The sequence below is a fragment of the Polyodon spathula genome, chromosome 37 (assembly GCF_017654505.1).
Source record: "Polyodon spathula isolate WHYD16114869_AA chromosome 37, ASM1765450v1, whole genome shotgun sequence".
Taxonomy (NCBI): domain Eukaryota; kingdom Metazoa; phylum Chordata; class Actinopteri; order Acipenseriformes; family Polyodontidae; genus Polyodon; species Polyodon spathula.
The window spans coordinates 1,544,992-1,562,866 of NC_054570.1; the positions used below are offsets into that span (position 1 = coordinate 1,544,992).

Consider the following 17,875-nt stretch of genomic DNA (forward strand, 5'->3'; position numbering starts at 1 on the left):
TGTCTATACACCAACATTTAAACACACCACACGCAACACATAACAGATAATATACACAGGGGCGGGCACTTTGTTACAGGGGGTCACAGCAATAGAGCAGTGTGCGTGTTTACAAATGGCAGTGCATTGCAGGTGTGCTGTTTGTAAGTTGCACATATAAAGTAGACCTTAAAACCCAACCGGAGTCAGTATAGTCTTTTGTTTGTGTCGTAATTGCAGCTTTGCAAAAACCACGAATACAAGTGCTGGCATTTGTTCTTGTGGGGTTGCTAAAAGGTAAAATATAGGTTTTGTCATTTTTTTCTTCGCGTTAGTGTGATTAGAAAAAAGTGTTTAATTGTTTTTTTTTTTAATACTGACCTTTTTGTAGAAAAGGCATTGTAGATGATTTTTTTTAATTTCATCGGAATAAAACTAGTACTTGCATTCGTAATTGTGGCTTTATAACGAAGAGCAACCAGGTGTTTTTCTTTGTTTATGGTTTCTTTAGTTTTCGCCGCCTGTATCAAATAAAACCAGAAATGTACCTTTCGGGTGGGTATCATTGCAATCACGTGGGATAAGAAGACGAGGGAATGTACCGGCACTTGCGTATGAAAGTTGTATTCAGGATCGAATTTACCAATTCAGCGTTAACGTGGACGAATGTTAATTTGAAATGCATGGCACATGTGTATATACTTAAATATAGTATAAAGAAATATCTATGTTACCTTCATTGATTTCTAAGAACTTAATTTTAAATACTTTTCTGTTCCTTTTTTTTTTTTTTTTTGCTGCTTCTCCAACTTAAAAAAGTAATAATAAAACGATATACACAAAGGATACCCATCCATACAGATATACAGACAGACATACAGACAAGGCTTGACGCATGCTTACATTTGTTTGGTGTAGTTTTATTAATGTTTGGTTTGGGGTACAACTTGAAGTCAGAAGACAAGCATTTATGGCTTTCATTGACAGAGATTTTCTGCTTTCCCTTATAAAGTTGTACAGTAAATATAAATTAAGCATCACAGTTTACAGGACATGATATGGTTTAATAATAAAAGGAACATATTGATTAACTGTAATTGCAGAAAGCATAGTATCATTTTATTGTGCAGTAATGATAAGCAATGTCTTATTAAATTACTGTTTCACATTTTCCTTGAAGTCTTAAAAATACATATTACATGTGCCCACGACTAGAATATCTAACTAAAATTAAGGGGCATTTTCAATACAGCCTGTTGGACAACACTAGCGTGTTTTTAGAGTTTCTCATATGTATGCTATCTTTAATAGAGAAAAGGAACAGAACTTTGTGGCAAGACTGTTACAGCTCTCAAAATGGGATTAACATCAATGCAGTTTAATGAAAATACAGAAGACGCCCTTAGGAGGTATGAACAGCCCAATATAATGGTGTGTATATTTAATAAACTGAATATCTCTTTAAATGTGTTATGTTAATCCTATCTGCTTTACGAACGGGCCGTTCTGTGCTTGGGTCCCAACCATAAGCTGGAGGGGAGGTTCATTCATTAAAAACATTACAAGGTCAAGCAATCGAGGTTGTTGAAAAAAAAAACATATAATGTGCAGAACATGTTAAAACAAATCTATTCTTCCAATTACATTCTCTAGAGCTCAATGATCTACAACCCCCCCCCCCCCTGAATCCTCATCTGTAGAAGAGAAAAAGACAATGGTTAGAATTTGAAAAGCATGTTTGAAGTTATATACAGTCTTGTTGGTGAATATATTGTCATTCCTGGGCCCTTAACTGATCACACTGTTTGATAAGCACACATTGTGTGTCTGTTGGTTGTTGGTTTCTTTGACAACAGTCTAAAATGTATGTCAAACAATATTTAATCCATTAAAAAAGATAAAACTCAGAAGTAAAGTTTTATGAATATATTGACTTTCTTTAAAACCATTCCCAGTACCCAAGTGGGGTCAACACTAAACCCTGTGTGAATGCACTCACCTGAAGCATTTTAACCTGAAACACAAAGCAGAAGAACCAGAGCAGCAATCGCCACCTCTACTGCATGACCAGATGCCAAGGAAACAGAACCATTAGGGTCTACAAAAAAAAAAAAACATTATAAAATAAAATATAATGTACAGTAGCCTTCTGGATATCTTAACAGTTATGTGATATGCACTTGCAACTTATCACTTCTTCCTTATTTCTCTATTTACTCTATGAAAAATGGCTTTCTGCTTCCTGGTACCTGATCACTTAAAGGTGTGTTGCATTCCGAATTCATTCCTACAGTCTAGCTGCAATCAGATGATATGATGTATACCAACATTGGTTAAGAAAAGTAATGGAGATCAGGAGATATTTTCAATATTACATGTAACATATTAGATATTAGCTAAATACAATATATAGTAATTCCCTGGAAAGAGTACTCTTTAACTGCTGGGCTTTCCAACCCTTAAATGAATCGAGATATTCAATAACTCACCAGCCACAACAAGTTTCTTTACTGCAGAGCTGTTCCTTCCGGTTACTGAGTTCCAGGCCACACAAGTGTATCCCCCATTATTATTAGCGCTTACAGCAGATATATTGTATTGTGAGCCATTGGCCGTCTTATTCCCATTGAAATACCAAGTGTATTCACAAGAGGGCTGAGAGTGAGCCAAACATGTGAATGTTACCGCTGAGCCCTTGACTGCAGAGGCTGGCCCTGTGATGGAGACATGCTGTGGTCCATCTGCAATGCAAACAAGAGAACTGTGAGGAGACTTTACCACTCACATCCCAGTGGAACAGTCAAAAAGGAGTCTACATTTCATAGGCAAAAGAGAGGGCATTCCTTTTTCATACTTACAGTTCACAACCAGTCTGTATCCAGTGCTAGTCAATTGGCTTACAGGGTTATTTGCTGTACATTGATATGTGCCATTATCAGACTGCAGTACTGGGTTGAAGGAGACTGTGCTGTTGTCTCCAGACACTTTAATCCTTTCAGTAGTGGATAGAGGCTGATCATCCTTCCACCAGAGACTTGAGACAGCGGCCCCAGTTACATTGCAGGTCAGACTGAACGTGGTGTTCTCTATTGGGTATGCAGGGGTGGGTTTCATGTTAATGCTCGATACTGATTCTGTGAATTGAAAGCATGTCATTACAAACTCTTCCGATGTGTGGTCCAGGACAGTTGTGAGAGTTTTAGACATGCACTAGAGATGATCGATATTACTTTATAATGGCAGTTGTGTTCACAGGAGAGCTGTTACACTGTTTTACTGTAAAAAGCTCCTTTTTACATTTAGGCATACATGTGAGTGTCAGGAATGCAACAGTCGTTCACCCAGATTGATTAATTAGGAAACAAGCGATAGTGATACATGAAAACAACATCACTTACCAATCACAATAAATTCCATTACAGCAGAACTGCTGATTCCAGTCACTGAGTTTCGAGCCACACAGGTGTATGGCCCACTATTGGCAGAGCTCACTAGTCTCATCTTGTAATGTGAGCCCTGGGCAGTCTCTGTCCCATTGAAATACCAAGTGTATCCACAAGGGGGCTGAGAGCGAGCTGAACAGGTCAATGTTACAGATGAACCTACAGCTGCCAAATGCGGTCCTGTAATGGATGCTTGCTTGGGTCCATCTGAAAGACACACAACATAACTGGAACCTTGAACACTCACATCCAAGTACAGCAGTCAGAAAGGAGTCTCAATACAGCACGTGTAGTGAAAGATTTTTTTCTGTTTACTTACAGTTGATGACCAGTTTGTATCCGTTGCTGGTCTTATTACGTAAAGGGTTATTTGCTGTACACTGATATGTGCCGTTATCAGTCAGCAGGACTGGGTTGAAGGAGACTGTGCTGTTGTCTCCAGACAATATTATTCTGTCATCGGTAGACAGGGGCTGACCGTCCTTCAGCCAGTACCTTGAGTCAACAGTTCCAGACACGGCACAGGTCAGACTCAGATTGTAGTTCAATATTGGGTATGCAGGGGTGCGGTTCACATAAACCTTAGTTATCAGTTCTGTGAATAGAATGGATAGCATTATAAACACTTGAGCAACCACTGAGAATAATCCCAAACTTTAGAGAGGAGAGGTGTGAAGATATTTGTACAGGACAAAACTTTGGTCAGGTGTGCTGGTTACGATCTACTATCCCTGAATGTAAAATACCACTGTGAACTGCTCTGGTTGAAGCTAATGATTTGCCCAAACTAATAACAGTAAGGGAATTTCAATATGTAGAATTACAGTTAACCATTGGAGAAAACAAATAGTAAGATTAGATATTAGTTTCTTATTGCATCCTGAATGGAAAGTCAGAATTACATTCTCTTCAGATGTGGGGTCCAGGATAGCTGTGGGTGTTTTAGACATGCACTGGAGAGGATGAGATGTTGTATTCACAGAGCGGCTGAACTTTGTTATAAAAAGCTCCAAGTTCCTTTTTGCATTTAGGTGTATGTGTGAAAGCAAAGAATACTGAGGTTTTTCACCCAGATTTGTTTGAATTTCGATTAATTAGGAAACAAGCGATAGCAGTAAGTGAAAGACCCAAACTTACCAATCACAATAAATTCCATTACAGCAGAACTGCTGATTCCAGTCACTGAGTTTCGAGCCACACAGGTGTATGGCCCACTATTGGCAGAGCTCACTAGTCTCATCTTGTAATGTGAGCCCTGGGCAGTCTCTGTCCCATTGAAATACCAAGTGTATCCACAAGGGGGCTGAGAGCGAGCTGAACAGGTCAATGTTACAGATGAACCTACAGCTGCCAAATGTGGTCCTGTAATGGATGCTTGCTTGGGTCCATCTGAAAGACACACAACATAACTGGAACCTTGAACACTCACATCCAAGTACAGCAGTCAGAAAGGAGTCTCAATACAGCACGTGTAGTGAAAGATTTTTTTCTGTTTACTTACAGTTGATGACCAGTGTGTATCCATCGCTGGTCTTATTACTTAAAGGGTTATTTGCTGTACACTGATATGTGCCGTTATCAGTCAGCAGGACTGGGTTGAAGGAGACCGTGCTGTTGTCTCCAGACAATATTATTCTGTCATCGGTAGACAGAGGCTGACCGTCCTTCAGCCAGTACCTTGAGTCAACAGTTCCAGACACGGCACAGGTCAGACTCAGATTGTAGTTCAATATTGGGTATGCAGGGGTGCGGTTCACAGAAACCTCAGTTATCAGTTCTGTGAATAGAATGGATAGCATTATAAACACTTGAGCAACCACTGAGAATAATCCCAAACTTTAGAGAGGAGAGGTGTGAAGATATTTATTTGCCAGATTTGCTCTGACTCACCTATTACTGTAAGCTCCTTGATGGCAGAACTGTCCCTTCCTGTCACAAAATTCCAAGCCACACAGATGTAATTTCCCTGATTATCAGAGTTTATAGGATCTATCTTGTATTCGGAGCTGTTGGCAATCTGTTGCCCATTGAGATACCAGGTGTAGTCACTGGGGGGCTGAGAGCGAGCTGAACATGTTAACATTATTGATGAACCATTAGCTACCAAGTCTGGTGCCATAATGGAGGCCTCCTCTGGTCCATCTGCAAAACACGCAGTACAACAGTGAGCCATAAACAAATCTGAATTCGACATGCATGTAAAGAAAGAGATTTGCCACTTTTTCTACTTACAGTTGACGACCAATATGTATCCATCACTGGTCTTATTACTTAAAGGGTTATTTGTTGTACACTGATATGTGCCGTTATCAGTCAGCAGTACTGGGTTGAAGGAGACTGTGCTGTTGTCTCCAGACAATGTTATTCTGTCATCGGTAGACAGGGGCTGACCGTCCTTCAGCCAGTACCTTGAGTCAACAGTTCCAGACACGGCACAGGTCAGACTCAGATTGTCGTTCAATATTGGGTGTGCAGGGGCGCGGTTCACAGAAACCTCAGTTATCAGTTCTGTGAATAGAATGGATAGCATTATAAACACTTGAGCAACCACTGAGAATAATCCTAAACTTTAGAGAGGGGAGGTGTGAAGATATTTGTTTGCCAGATTTGCTCTGACTCACCTATTACTGTAAGCTCCTTGATGGCAGAACTGTCCCTTCCTGTCACAAAATTCCAAGCCACACAGATGTAATTTCCCTGATTATCAGAGTTTACAGGATCTATCTTGTATTCGGAGCTGTTGGCAATCTGTTGCCCATTGAGATACCAGGTGTAGTCACTGGGGGGCTGAGAGTGAGCTGAACATGTTAACATTATCGATGAACCATTAGCTACCAAGTCTGGTGCCATAATAGAGGCCTCCTCTGGTCCATCTGCAATTCAAACAATAACCTTAAACACTTCAAATCTTAATTTAGCATGCATAAAAAAAGAGATATTCTACTCTGTGTACTCACAGTTTACAATTAATTTGTATTCAGCTCCAGTCTTACTGCTTACAAGGTTAGAAGCTGTACACTGATATGTGCCGTTATCAGACAGTAGTGCTGGGTTGAAGGAGACCGTGCTGTTGTCCACTGATAATGTTATCCTATTATCGGTGGACAGGGGCTGGCCATCCATCATCCACAGCCTTGAATCAGCAGACCCTAACCCAGACACCTCGCAGGTTAGATTGAATGGGTTATTCAGTATTGGTTGTTCAGGGGTGGGGTTCAAAGTCACATTAGTTATCGGTTCTGTAAATAGAAGGATTAATCACAGTTATTTGTTTTTTCACTGAAACACAAAACAGGGGTTGTATGTCAGGTTGGTACACAATAATATCAAAGTTATTCAGAACAGGAAGGTGAAATTCTGTGTTCATCATGGCATCTGCTGACAGGCAAGCTATCAAACAGGAACTGAACTGGTGCCTTACCCGTCATCACACTGCCATGAATACTTCAGATGCAACAGCTACTACTCTGTTGTTAAAAATATTGATGGTCCAGGAGCAGCACTTGCGTTTTAGCACTAAATGAAGTGTGCCATGTTAATGGATCTTCACATTGCGAAAGAACACTGACACACACATTGCCAATAAAGTGCTGTTTGTGAAAGGGGATTTCATTGTTTCCACTCTATTTGAAAAGACCAATTCAACTGTACTAAAAAGGGATTCGTTGAAATGAGTACTTAATATAAAAAAAGGCTATCAGCCATTTTCAGCAATAACTCTTAAGCATGCTTTCTCAGTGAGAGCTTGGCTCACTTAAGTGAGCATGACAACTCAGTGGTTGCTTCTGAAGATGACTCTACATTTCAAAACCTTAAGGACGGTACCTTTAAGATGAAAGTTTTCACTATAGTTTTTAATAATAGGCTTGTTTTCTTTTGTTCCAGGAAAAGAAATGCTGTGCCCAGAAGGAAAGCTTCATTGATCTGTCCCTCGGGGCTTCGGTAAGAGGATTCTAAGTAAATGCACACTCTTTTGTCATTTTCAGATGTATCAATCTGCATTCCAACTTAAACTGAATGTTTTGTTTTGCTCAGAGAAATTATGTGGTTGAAGTAAACACTAAGCAAAAATGTGATTAGCTTTTTAATAATGAATGAAATGCGACAGAAAGGGCAGCCGCTCCAAACTTCTTCAGTGGAAGACAGGCTTTACAGTCAGAGTTGTTAACAAACTAAATCACTTACCTATAACAGTTATGCTGCTTGTTACATTGTCATACCTAAGGGTTATATTGTTAGAGGCAAAGCAGGTATAGTTTCCAGTCTGATCCTGCTGAATGTTAGCCATATTCAGCTGTGAGCCCAGTTTGTTAAGAGGGGCTCCATTAAAGAACCAGTGGTAGTGAGCAGGTGGGCTGGACTGTGCTGAGCAGGACAGAATGAGGTCTGATCCCACGCTGCTATAGATTGGTTCTGGCGGGGTTATAGACATACCATCCGGCCCGTCTAAAATAAACATTCTCAAAGTTAGTACAAAGAAACAATATATACAATTAATCTCATGAGGAATAATCTACTGTAACAACTGTTTTATCAAATTATGTCAATCCATTCTCAATAATATAGTCCTTACTAGCACTGCAGGAATGGAATAAAAGATTTCCTGAAAAGGTGTGTCAAAGCACAATAGACAATGCAATCTTTCATGAGGAATGCCACACACTACTTAACAAAAAAAAAAAAAAAAAAAAAAACCCTTGCTAATTAGTGCAAACACTGATCAAAACTCACAGCTCACATTGAGATGAAACGGCTCACTGCTGCTGTTACTGACAGCGTTAAACGCGTAGCAATGCAGGATCGCATCATCAGATCTCAACACCCTGGGTATGGTCAGTGTTCTATTGTCATCACTCAGGTGAATCCGCTCACTGTCACTAAGCACAGAGCTGCCATTGAGCCATTGGTAGGAGACGGCAGAACCAGAGGCTGTGCAGGTCAAACTGAAACTGTCATTGAACTCCACTGGATTAGTCACATTGGAGCAGACTGTGGGAAGGGAGACAGGGTCTGCAAAGAAGAGAGAAAATGGGGGGTGGGGTGGAAAATGGTTGGTGACATTTCAAAATGAACACATAACAGGAAGTATTTTACAATAAATGCAAGATTTAACATTTAGATAAATATTTAACTGGCCAGTTAAATCTGGATTTAGTTTGTATGCAAATGAGCTCCGCCTGCTTTGTGCTTTTCGCGCGATTTGATTGGCTCTTGTAATACTGAAATTTGTATATTCTCCGACTGGCATTGCAAGAGCCAATCAAATCGCGTGAAAGCACAAAGCAGGCGGAGCTCATTTGCATACAAACTAAATCCAGATTTAACTGGCCAGTTAAATATTTATCTAAATGTTAAATCTTGTAACTAGATTTATAAATTATATCTGAATGTACACATTTAAAAAAATGTTTATTTTCACAACATATATAAATCTGTGGAAAACATACAAGATTGAACTTAAATCTGTGGAAAAAAAGACAAGATTTAAGTTAAAGCTGGAAAAAAAAGACATGTTTTGTTTGTTTTTTTTTAACATATGGCACCCCATAGCCTTCTGATCGAAATGTTTCTTTGAAGAGCTGTGGCTAGCTTCAAGAAGAAATCTCTCCTACCTTGTACAAAACGAACGAATTGATGGCTGCCAGGTCTAGTAGACATAACAACAAGCTTGTGTGTGTATATATAATATATAAACATTGAATATTGTAGGTTATATTCAAAATAAAACATGTATTGCAAAGGGCAGTTCTAGTGTTAATGAAATGTAACTTTTAGATGTTACACAAACACACACACACACACACACACACACAAATATAAATTCTTAGCAGTAAAACTTGAAAAAATGATATTTTATATAATTTTATGTGTGTGTTTTGGAAGGGTAACCAGACAAACACGTAGCTAGTGTGCACTATAATTCAGAGCGTGCGCGACAACACGTGAATTCATTTCTCTTGTTAAATGTTTTTATCTCCATGGCAATGCACGAAGTCTCCTCACGATATTCAGAGTCGTTCTTTTCCTACTTAATAAGCGAACACGGACATTTAAATATCTCCTCCCTTAAATCTGCATAGCAACGCATTTCCTGAAAAGTATGGCAGACAGGTAGTGTGGAAAACTATCATGACCGTCCGCTGAGTGTTTTGCCAAGATAGGAACCTTTTAAATGATCCCCATACAGTTTCTGCCTTGCAATAATATGTGATTATTCAGTAATAATATTATGATAGAGACAGTAACAGTTGTACATTTTACATCACTATAAATTATATCATTCATCCTCTATCTATGATATTAATGAATACTTTTCAATCTGAATGAACCGCACTCACCAAAAACAGTCAAGGTAGCATTTCCACTTAATTCAGTGCCATCTGGGGTTTGAACCTGAACAAAATAATTTCCAGAGTCACTGAGTCTTACAGACATCAGCGTCAGTGATCCAGTGGAAGTATTCACAGAGACTCTCCCTTTATATCCAACACCTGAAATCACTTTACTTCCCAACCAAAAAGCCAACATCGTCTGTGAATTCCACGATCCTGATTCTGGCACTGAGGGGAGGTTAATCTCAAACACCACATCATCCCCAGTCTTCACTGGATTTTTAACAATGGTTACATCCAAACACCAACAGCCTGATGATAAGAACAAGAAGAGAACATAATAATAATAATAATATTAATAATAATAATAATAATAATAATACAAAAAAAGCCAAAAGCTGAGAAAAACCAGAAATCAGAAAAGCTCAATCAGAAACCCTAATGAAAGCCTGTCTGCAAGCTGTCTATAATTAAAGGTGAATCTTATAGAAGCTCCATTGCATCATGATTTGCTCCACAAACACACAAAAGGAGGTAAATCAATAGTTTCTGTCTTTACCTTTAACCAATGCAAAAAGGAGTAGGGTCAGCACTGGCACTCGCGTGTTCTCCATCGCAAAATAAATATGGAATTAATAGCACTTTGTATTTGTACAGCTATTGCCTAGCCCATATTTCCACCAATCAGACAACTATAAATAATAGAGGTGTTTGGAGTCAACATGACCAGTATCACTGGTTTTCCTTTACTGTACCATAGCAGATTTCAAAATATATATTCTGCAGTTCTGACCTCACAGGTGCATGTGTGGTTTCTGGTTCACCTTCAGTAGTTCATCTTGTGACAAAACATGAGGTTGGTGTATCACAGCAGTTTTTCATAAAAATACAAACACTGATCGCTGTTTTTAAATCCAGGGATCCACACCATTCAGAAGAGACATCTGAATTTGAGGCACTGAGGGTCGTTGTGAGAGTTTGTGATTCAGTGTATTGAAGTAACACATGTAATATTTTTAGTAATGTAGTTAAGAGACTGAGCTATTTGTGTTTCATTTTATAATAAGAATGCAGGTGCTAGTGGCGTGGCATTATGGAGCAAATGGGAGCCACGACCGTACCCCCTTGTAACCGGTCCTGCAGCATAAAAGACCACCTCAGAATGGCGGAGCACAGTAGGGTTAGTTGTAGTCATAGTAGTTTGAAACTCTGTTACAAAGAGTCATTCTGGCTGTACTGTAGTTGAGTGTAAATTAAGTCCAGGATAGATGTGTTTTAAAAGAAACTCTCTTCCCTATATCAATATGATTAATCTCTGAGACATATCATTTGTATTGCTTTCCTTGTTTATAGATCAGTATGCGACTATGGGGCATGATTCTCATGCAGTCCGTGCTGTGGGGCAGTCACTTGTGTTGCTGGTTAATCACTGTATAGCATGTGTGAACACTTTATTTGTGGACAAATGGCAGTGTGTGCATGTCAACTGGGCAGTGATTTCATATAATAGAAACAAACAAAACCAGCCCTGCTATATGTGTTAATAGAGCACTGAAATATTGTACAATTCACACAAAGAAAGCATTTGCAAATGTGTTTTCCATTGTGTTTTCATTGTCAACTCCCTTACCTAGGTTGTGTTTAAAAGTCCATTCATTTAAGTAAAAAAAATTTTAAAACATATAAAATACGTGTCATTAGAGAAAGTGTTGATTATATATTTCTAACTCCAGCTTGTCTACACGACACCTAGTCTGTCACTGCGTGCCACATTGGTTCCAGGTTGTGTCACACTGCAACATTGTAGTGACAGCTCAACAGATATCCAAGCATTCTGTTTGGGTCGGTCTTCCTAATGCGAACGTGGGGATTGGGAGGACGAGGTAACCCCCAGACAGGGACTGAGCCTGCCAGGCAAAATCTTAACCATTGTGCAAGAGAGCCAGACTCGCTCGGACAAGCAGTTACAGAGCTGAGGTATTGCATCACAATATGGCTAGAAATATGAGCTGTGCAGGTATAGTTTTCTGTGCTCGGATCACAACCACAAGTCAGAGGGGGGGGTGGAGAGCGCCATAATTATCAGGGTGTGTAAGCAATAACTCAAGCAATCAAGCCTGACTACACAGTAAATAAAACATGCTACTCTTCCAGTCATACTCTGAAGAGTCTTTTTTTTTTTTTGTGATTCATGAATCTGTACACGAGAAAAAGACAAGGGTTTAATTCAATTATTTTTTAGTTTATATGCAGTAACTCAAAAAACTTTTCCATGAATATCAAACCAAAACGTTTTTCCTCAAAACTTTACATGAGAAGTGCCTGAGTTAATAGCCTTGACTTTCTTTAAAAGCATTTAAAATACAAAAATATGGCCAACACTAAACCCTGTGTGAATGCACTCACCTGCAGCAATTTAACACCTAAAACACAAAGCAGAAGAACCAGAACAGCAATCGCCACCTCTACTGCATGACCAGATCCCAAGGAAACAGAACCATTAGGGTCTAACAAAAAAAAACATTATAAAATAAAATAGAATGTGCAGTAGCCTTCTGGATATCTTAAATAGAAAAAAAGAGCACTTGTAACATTTAAAAAGGTCAAGTGATATGCACTAGAAACTTATCATGCCATCCTTCTTTTTCATCTGTTCTTTATTTCACACTTGCATTTGAGATAAGCAGGTATTTCAAAGACATCTCTATTGATCTCTAAAAATGACTTTCTGCTTCCTGCTACCTAATCACTTAAAATTGTGTTGCAATTCGAATTCATTCCTACGGTCTAGCTGCTGTCAGATAATATGACGTTTACCCTGCCATTGGTAGGAGACGGGAGAGCCAGAGGCTGTACAGGTCAAACTGACAGTGTCATTGAACCCCACTGGATTAGTCACATTGGAGCGGACTGTAGGTTGGGAGACGTGTGCTATGGGTAGAGAAGAAAACAAAAGTGGGTTGAACTCAATTTCACTGGAAATATTATCAAGAAAACTAGATTCTTTTTGTATGCATTTATTGTTCAAGTTATACTATCTCTGTAATACGTAGATTTAAATACGGAGTACCTCATGCTGGGGTTGCTCGTTCAAATTTTCAAGACAAAGGCAACTGCTGCTGACAACCAGTGAGACGTTGTTGGAAGTGACTCTGCAGCTGATGCACAGTTCACACACCCTGGTCTCATATCTTGTAAAGTGCTTTGTGATGGTGGTCCGCTATGAAAGGCGCTATATAAAAATAAAGATGAATATTATTATTACTAGTCATCAATTAATAAATACATTTAAAACTTAACATATTGGTTATGGCATCTAATTATTACCCTATCTTGTTTTAATGTTTACATTTTCTATAAATAAATTATCAGTAAGAAGTGCAGTGTACAGAAGTGCCTTCTTCAGAAGCAGTGCTTTGTAAAGTCTTTTTGAAATTCCTCTATTCAAATATACAATTTACTGTTTGGTTGTGTAATTAGTACTAAAGATTTAGTTACAAGGTTTTTATTTTGTTCGTATACAGACAAGACAAGGACAGCCAAGGCAAATAAGAAAGGCTCAACAAATTAAAATCATGTTAACCCAACTCTATCAGAAGCTAAAGACCAACCTTAAATCAATCACTGACCAACAAAACATAGCACTCTGATTCTCAACACTTATAATTTCCTACTAGTTAAATCCTCAAATAAATGAATAGTAACTATATTTCCATACAAACCCCCAATAAACTCACCAGTCACAGTAAATTCCTTTACTGCAGAACTGTTTCTTCCAGTCACTGAGTTCCAGGCTACGCATGTGTAACTTTCCCTATCAGCATTGCTTACAGAAGCGATCTTGTATTACATAAAGCTCCTTATCCAAAGTCATTGCCCTGAAATGTATACACTCCAGCTTCGCTGAGCTGCACAGATCTGTGCGCCACTGACCCTGTAGTTGTGTTCAGGGTGACTCTGTTAACATATCCAGCGCCGATGACTGAGTCGAAACCAGGCCATGATGCCACAGGGATCCTTGCAAAGCTAAAAACCCAAGCCATTGCAGCTAGAAGTGCAGGGTGTTTAATCTGCAGTGTTACATTGTCTCCAGCCTCGCTGATTACTGGGTCTGTGACAGGATTTGGTTACAAAGCTGAACAACCTATAATAAATAAAATAATAATAACGATCTATATGTTTAAAAATCCTCACCTGTTCTCAAACAGTGCACCTTGTGCTAGAGCGCTTGATTGAATTTACTAAAATTTCAGTTTTACCTTAGCATTCTGAGTTATGACACAGAAATGCTTAAAAACATATATGCTTTTATATAAACATATATAGAATATAAATGTTTTTAACTGCCCATAGTGATACGATAATCCAGTTTGCAAAGTGCGCTCCCATCCTGAGATCTCTGCCTGCCAGCGCTGCTGTGCTGTTTCAGTGTTGTAATCACCAGCACTCTGCTTCTCCAGCAAGAGATCAGCTGAATTACGTGGGGGAAGGGCGCATGACACAGACACATTGCAATCCAAGAAAACATTGTAACTATTATACTTATTAATCTATACTATAAGTAATAACTTTTAAAATAACATACTACATTTATCCATTTTTTTTATAATCAGTTTGAGAAATGAGAAAGTGTGTTTGTCTAGTTTCAAGATGTCTTAAAAAGGTCAACTGTAGTTGACATAAAATTATATATATGATATATATATATATTATATATATCCTTTCACAATATATATATATATTATATATATATATATAGACACTATATATATATATATATATATATATATATATATATATGTGTGTGTGTGTGTGTTACAATAATGTGATATACACTCCACAGCAAGTAGCGTCCTCTGATGCTCCTTTAGTCATACAGTAAATGAATGACTGGACAGTTGAACGAGTCCCTTTCAACAGCATGTCCTGGACTCCCAATATGTGTGATATAGCGACACCTAGTGTTACAACAAAATACAGCTTGACAGTGCAACTTCAGAACAGGGTTGACCATACCTCTTATCTGAAATGAACGAGGAAGTGTTCGGATTTTTTTTAAACATCTCCTTGTCATAGTCAGAATTCTAAGGTAAAACTGTTAGTAAATTCAGTTAAGCACAATAGAACAAGTGTACTGTTTGACAACATGTGAGGATTTTTAGCTATATACTGTAGATCATTTATTATTATTATTTGATTTCTTGAAATCCTGTCACAGACCCAGTAATCAGCGAGGCTGGAGACAATGTAACACTGCAGATTAAACACCCTGCACTTCTAGCTGCAATGGCTTGGGTTTTTAGCTTTGCAAGGATCCCTGTGGCGTCATGAACTGGTTTCTACCCAGTCATAGGCGCTGGATATGTGAACAGAGTCACCCTGAACACAACTACAGGGTCCCTGGAGCTCAGATCTGTGCAGCTCAGCTCAGCTGGAGCGTATACATTTCAGGGCAGTAATACTGAATCAGCAAGTTTCGAACCAATCAATGGAAGGAAGTGTTACCTTAGGAGTCAGTGGGGGGGGGGGGGTCTTATTGCATGGATTAACCCACAATGAATCGCTCAATACAGTTTAATACAAATACTTTATTAGACATCAAAATCAGCATGCAATACAAAAGGCATTTTATGCACAAAAGTGTACAATGTATTTATTTCACACACACACACATAAGTTTGTTTTCCTATACTTGTGGGCATTGACTCTCACTATATTTTTATTTACTTCAGTCAGACAAAACTCCACACAGGGTGAAAGTCGACAACAAAGTAAATATTTTGGCACTTTTAGTTTTTTTTTTTTTTTTTTTTAAAGGCATATTTAGTTCTTAAAAAGGTGTTTTACAAAGCGGGGGCGTCCCCACAGCGTCGTCTTTTCAGGAGTTACTGTCTTTGTGGGGACATTTTCTCAAACGTTATCATGTTGAAGAGCTTCATGTATCAATAGCTATTGCTGTTTGAATGGGATCTCATTGTGTTCAACAGCACTTTAATTTGAATCTTCAGACAGGCTAAAAGAATTGACTCTATTCAGTCTTGAACAAAGAAGACTGCGCTGCGATTTGATTCAAGCATTCAAAATCCTAAAAGGTATTGATAAAGTCCACCCAAGGAACTTTGTCGACCTGAAAAATTAGAAACAAGGACCAGGGGTCACAAATGGAGATTAGATAAAGGGGCATTCAGAACAGAAAATAGGAGGCACTTTTTTACATAGAGAATTGTGAGGGTCTGGAATCAACTCCCCAGTAATGCTGTTGAAGCCGACACCCTGGGATCGTTCAAGAAGCTGCTTGATGAGATTCTGGAATCAATAAGATACCAACAACCAAACGAGCAAGATGCAAACTTTCTTATGTCTGTACACTTATTTTAGTCAACTAAAGAGTCTAATTCAATAAATTGTTTTTGTGTGTGTGTGTGTGTGTGTGTGTGTGTGTTCGTGTGTAACAGGTGAAGGGGTGTAATTTGTAACGGCTGTTTCAATTTTGTAACTGGGGAAATTAACGTGAAAGTGTGTGTAAACTGTAGAAAAACATGTATGCGTCTGAAATATACTGAAATATGTTTATGATTTGTACATCTTTTGCAACAAAATGATTCTTTCTCGCCTAATCTGTAACAGAATCGTTTTACACTTGGATCTAATGAAAATCTAATGAAGTCTAAGAAATGTGGACGGGTTTTAATGCACTGGGGTCAAAGGAAGCTTTAGCAATATTTGTTTCACAATTAAAAGGAATTGACCCTACAGCTAAGAAAAATCAATAATAAACAACCTTTCAAAGCTAAGTGCATGCTTATTGCGTCATGTCTGCTGTGGACTATTTCTGTGAGAAAAATGCGTTTGGAATACATAAATGTTTTTAATTATTACAATTTATTACAACAAGACACCCTTAACAAATAAATCAGAAATAGAATCAACACATGAAAAGCACGCAAGCGACTGACTGCAGTTCAAACAGACGAAACGCTAAGTAACGACATCAGCAAAGTCGCTTTCCACCTTTCATAGCCCCCCCACCCCCCCGTCGGATCCGCCCGTGCATTAGACTAGGTTTTTCACTTAAAAGCAAAAAAGCATTTACAGTACGGACTTGTATTGATTTAGCAGTGCAATAAAAAAAAAAGAGACTTATCTATCGTGTGCGTTAAAAAGTTCAAAGCTCTAATACCGCGGTAAAAGCGCAGCAAATAATTGTACAGGGACGCAATTAGGTATAACAAATAACATTTAAAACGAGGCTTCACGGTTTCTCCAACATCCTGGCAGATCCCAACAAGAAAGATGCACTGTGTTCACTGTGATTTATAAAGAAAGCCGCACCCAATAATTCCGGGAAACAGTTGCAAGAACTTGCAGAGAATTTATACAAAAAAAACATGTTTAACCCACAGATGTGACTGACTCACTGATACCGTCTAGATCTATCGATTTTCATTGATACCGTTGCCCTACAATCCTTCTCGCTAAAATACACAGAATAATCCGCTGTGCAGTTGTTTTAAGATTGTAATCCTGGTTTAAAAGAAAGTTAACGGAGCAGTTGGGCGTGTTGCATTAGGTGCTATATACAATAGTATAAAAAAAAAAAAAAAAAAGTTTAAAAAAAGTTTCCTCTATCCGCAGTTCTGCGATTTGAAAGTTTTAATTGACTGTGTGTGTGTGTCAGAATGAAATACTCGCACACAGTTATGATACTTTTAAAAAGCTGTTAGTGGGGATAGCAGCGCGTCCGGTCGAGGTGTTATTTTGGGGCTGGAACTGAAGCTCGGGTCCGTGTAGCCCCCGTGTAGCTGTGGAACAACGACAACTATGCTGTAGTTTCAGATGCAGGTAACGCTGTTGGGGCATGCATGCTATCTTTCGGAACTGGGGGCTGGGGCCGGGGCCTGTATCTGCAAGGACATGACGCATCGTTGAGTAATGTTGTTGTTTTCCTCTGCTCTAGTGTGCTGCCTGACATGACAGGACATGAGAACTGCCGGCGCTTTCATTCTCTCGTTATGCGAATATGAGGCTTGGTGGTCCAATGGTTAATCCCAGCTCAGTGATTCGCTTAACCTCCTTGTTAATCCTTGTCCATCGGATGAGGCGTAAAACAAGCGAGGTCCT

The 17,875-nt window shown here is 38.8% G+C and overlaps 1 protein-coding gene and 1 pseudogene across 4 annotated transcripts; both read right to left on the minus strand.

Annotated features, from left to right (window-relative positions):
• Positions 1-17,875, minus strand: part of LOC121304198 — a 387,591-nt pseudogene that overhangs the window by 285,388 nt on the left and 84,328 nt on the right.
• On the minus strand, positions 885-10,374 carry LOC121304199 (carcinoembryonic antigen-related cell adhesion molecule 5-like). 4 transcript variants are annotated; one of them, XM_041235170.1, is made up of 16 exons: positions 10,314-10,374; positions 9,761-10,066; positions 8,154-8,432; positions 7,608-7,868; positions 6,380-6,661; positions 6,044-6,295; positions 5,655-5,930; positions 5,313-5,564; positions 4,924-5,199; positions 4,560-4,811; positions 3,742-4,017; positions 3,378-3,629; positions 2,838-3,113; positions 2,469-2,720; positions 1,979-2,077; positions 885-1,673 (listed from the first exon to the last, which is right to left on the minus strand). In XM_041235170.1, the coding sequence occupies exons 1-15, from the start codon at positions 10,366-10,368 to the stop codon at positions 1,989-1,991; spliced, it is 3,636 nt and encodes a 1,211-aa protein (XP_041091104.1). In that variant the 5' UTR covers positions 10,369-10,374; the 3' UTR covers positions 885-1,673; positions 1,979-1,988. The 4 variants fall into 4 exon arrangements, with proteins under 4 accessions (XP_041091104.1, XP_041091105.1, XP_041091106.1 ...); XM_041235169.1 differs by lacking the exon at positions 885-1,673 and having other exon boundaries at positions 1,948-2,077; XM_041235171.1 differs by lacking the exons at positions 885-1,673; positions 4,560-4,811; positions 4,924-5,199 and having other exon boundaries at positions 1,947-2,077.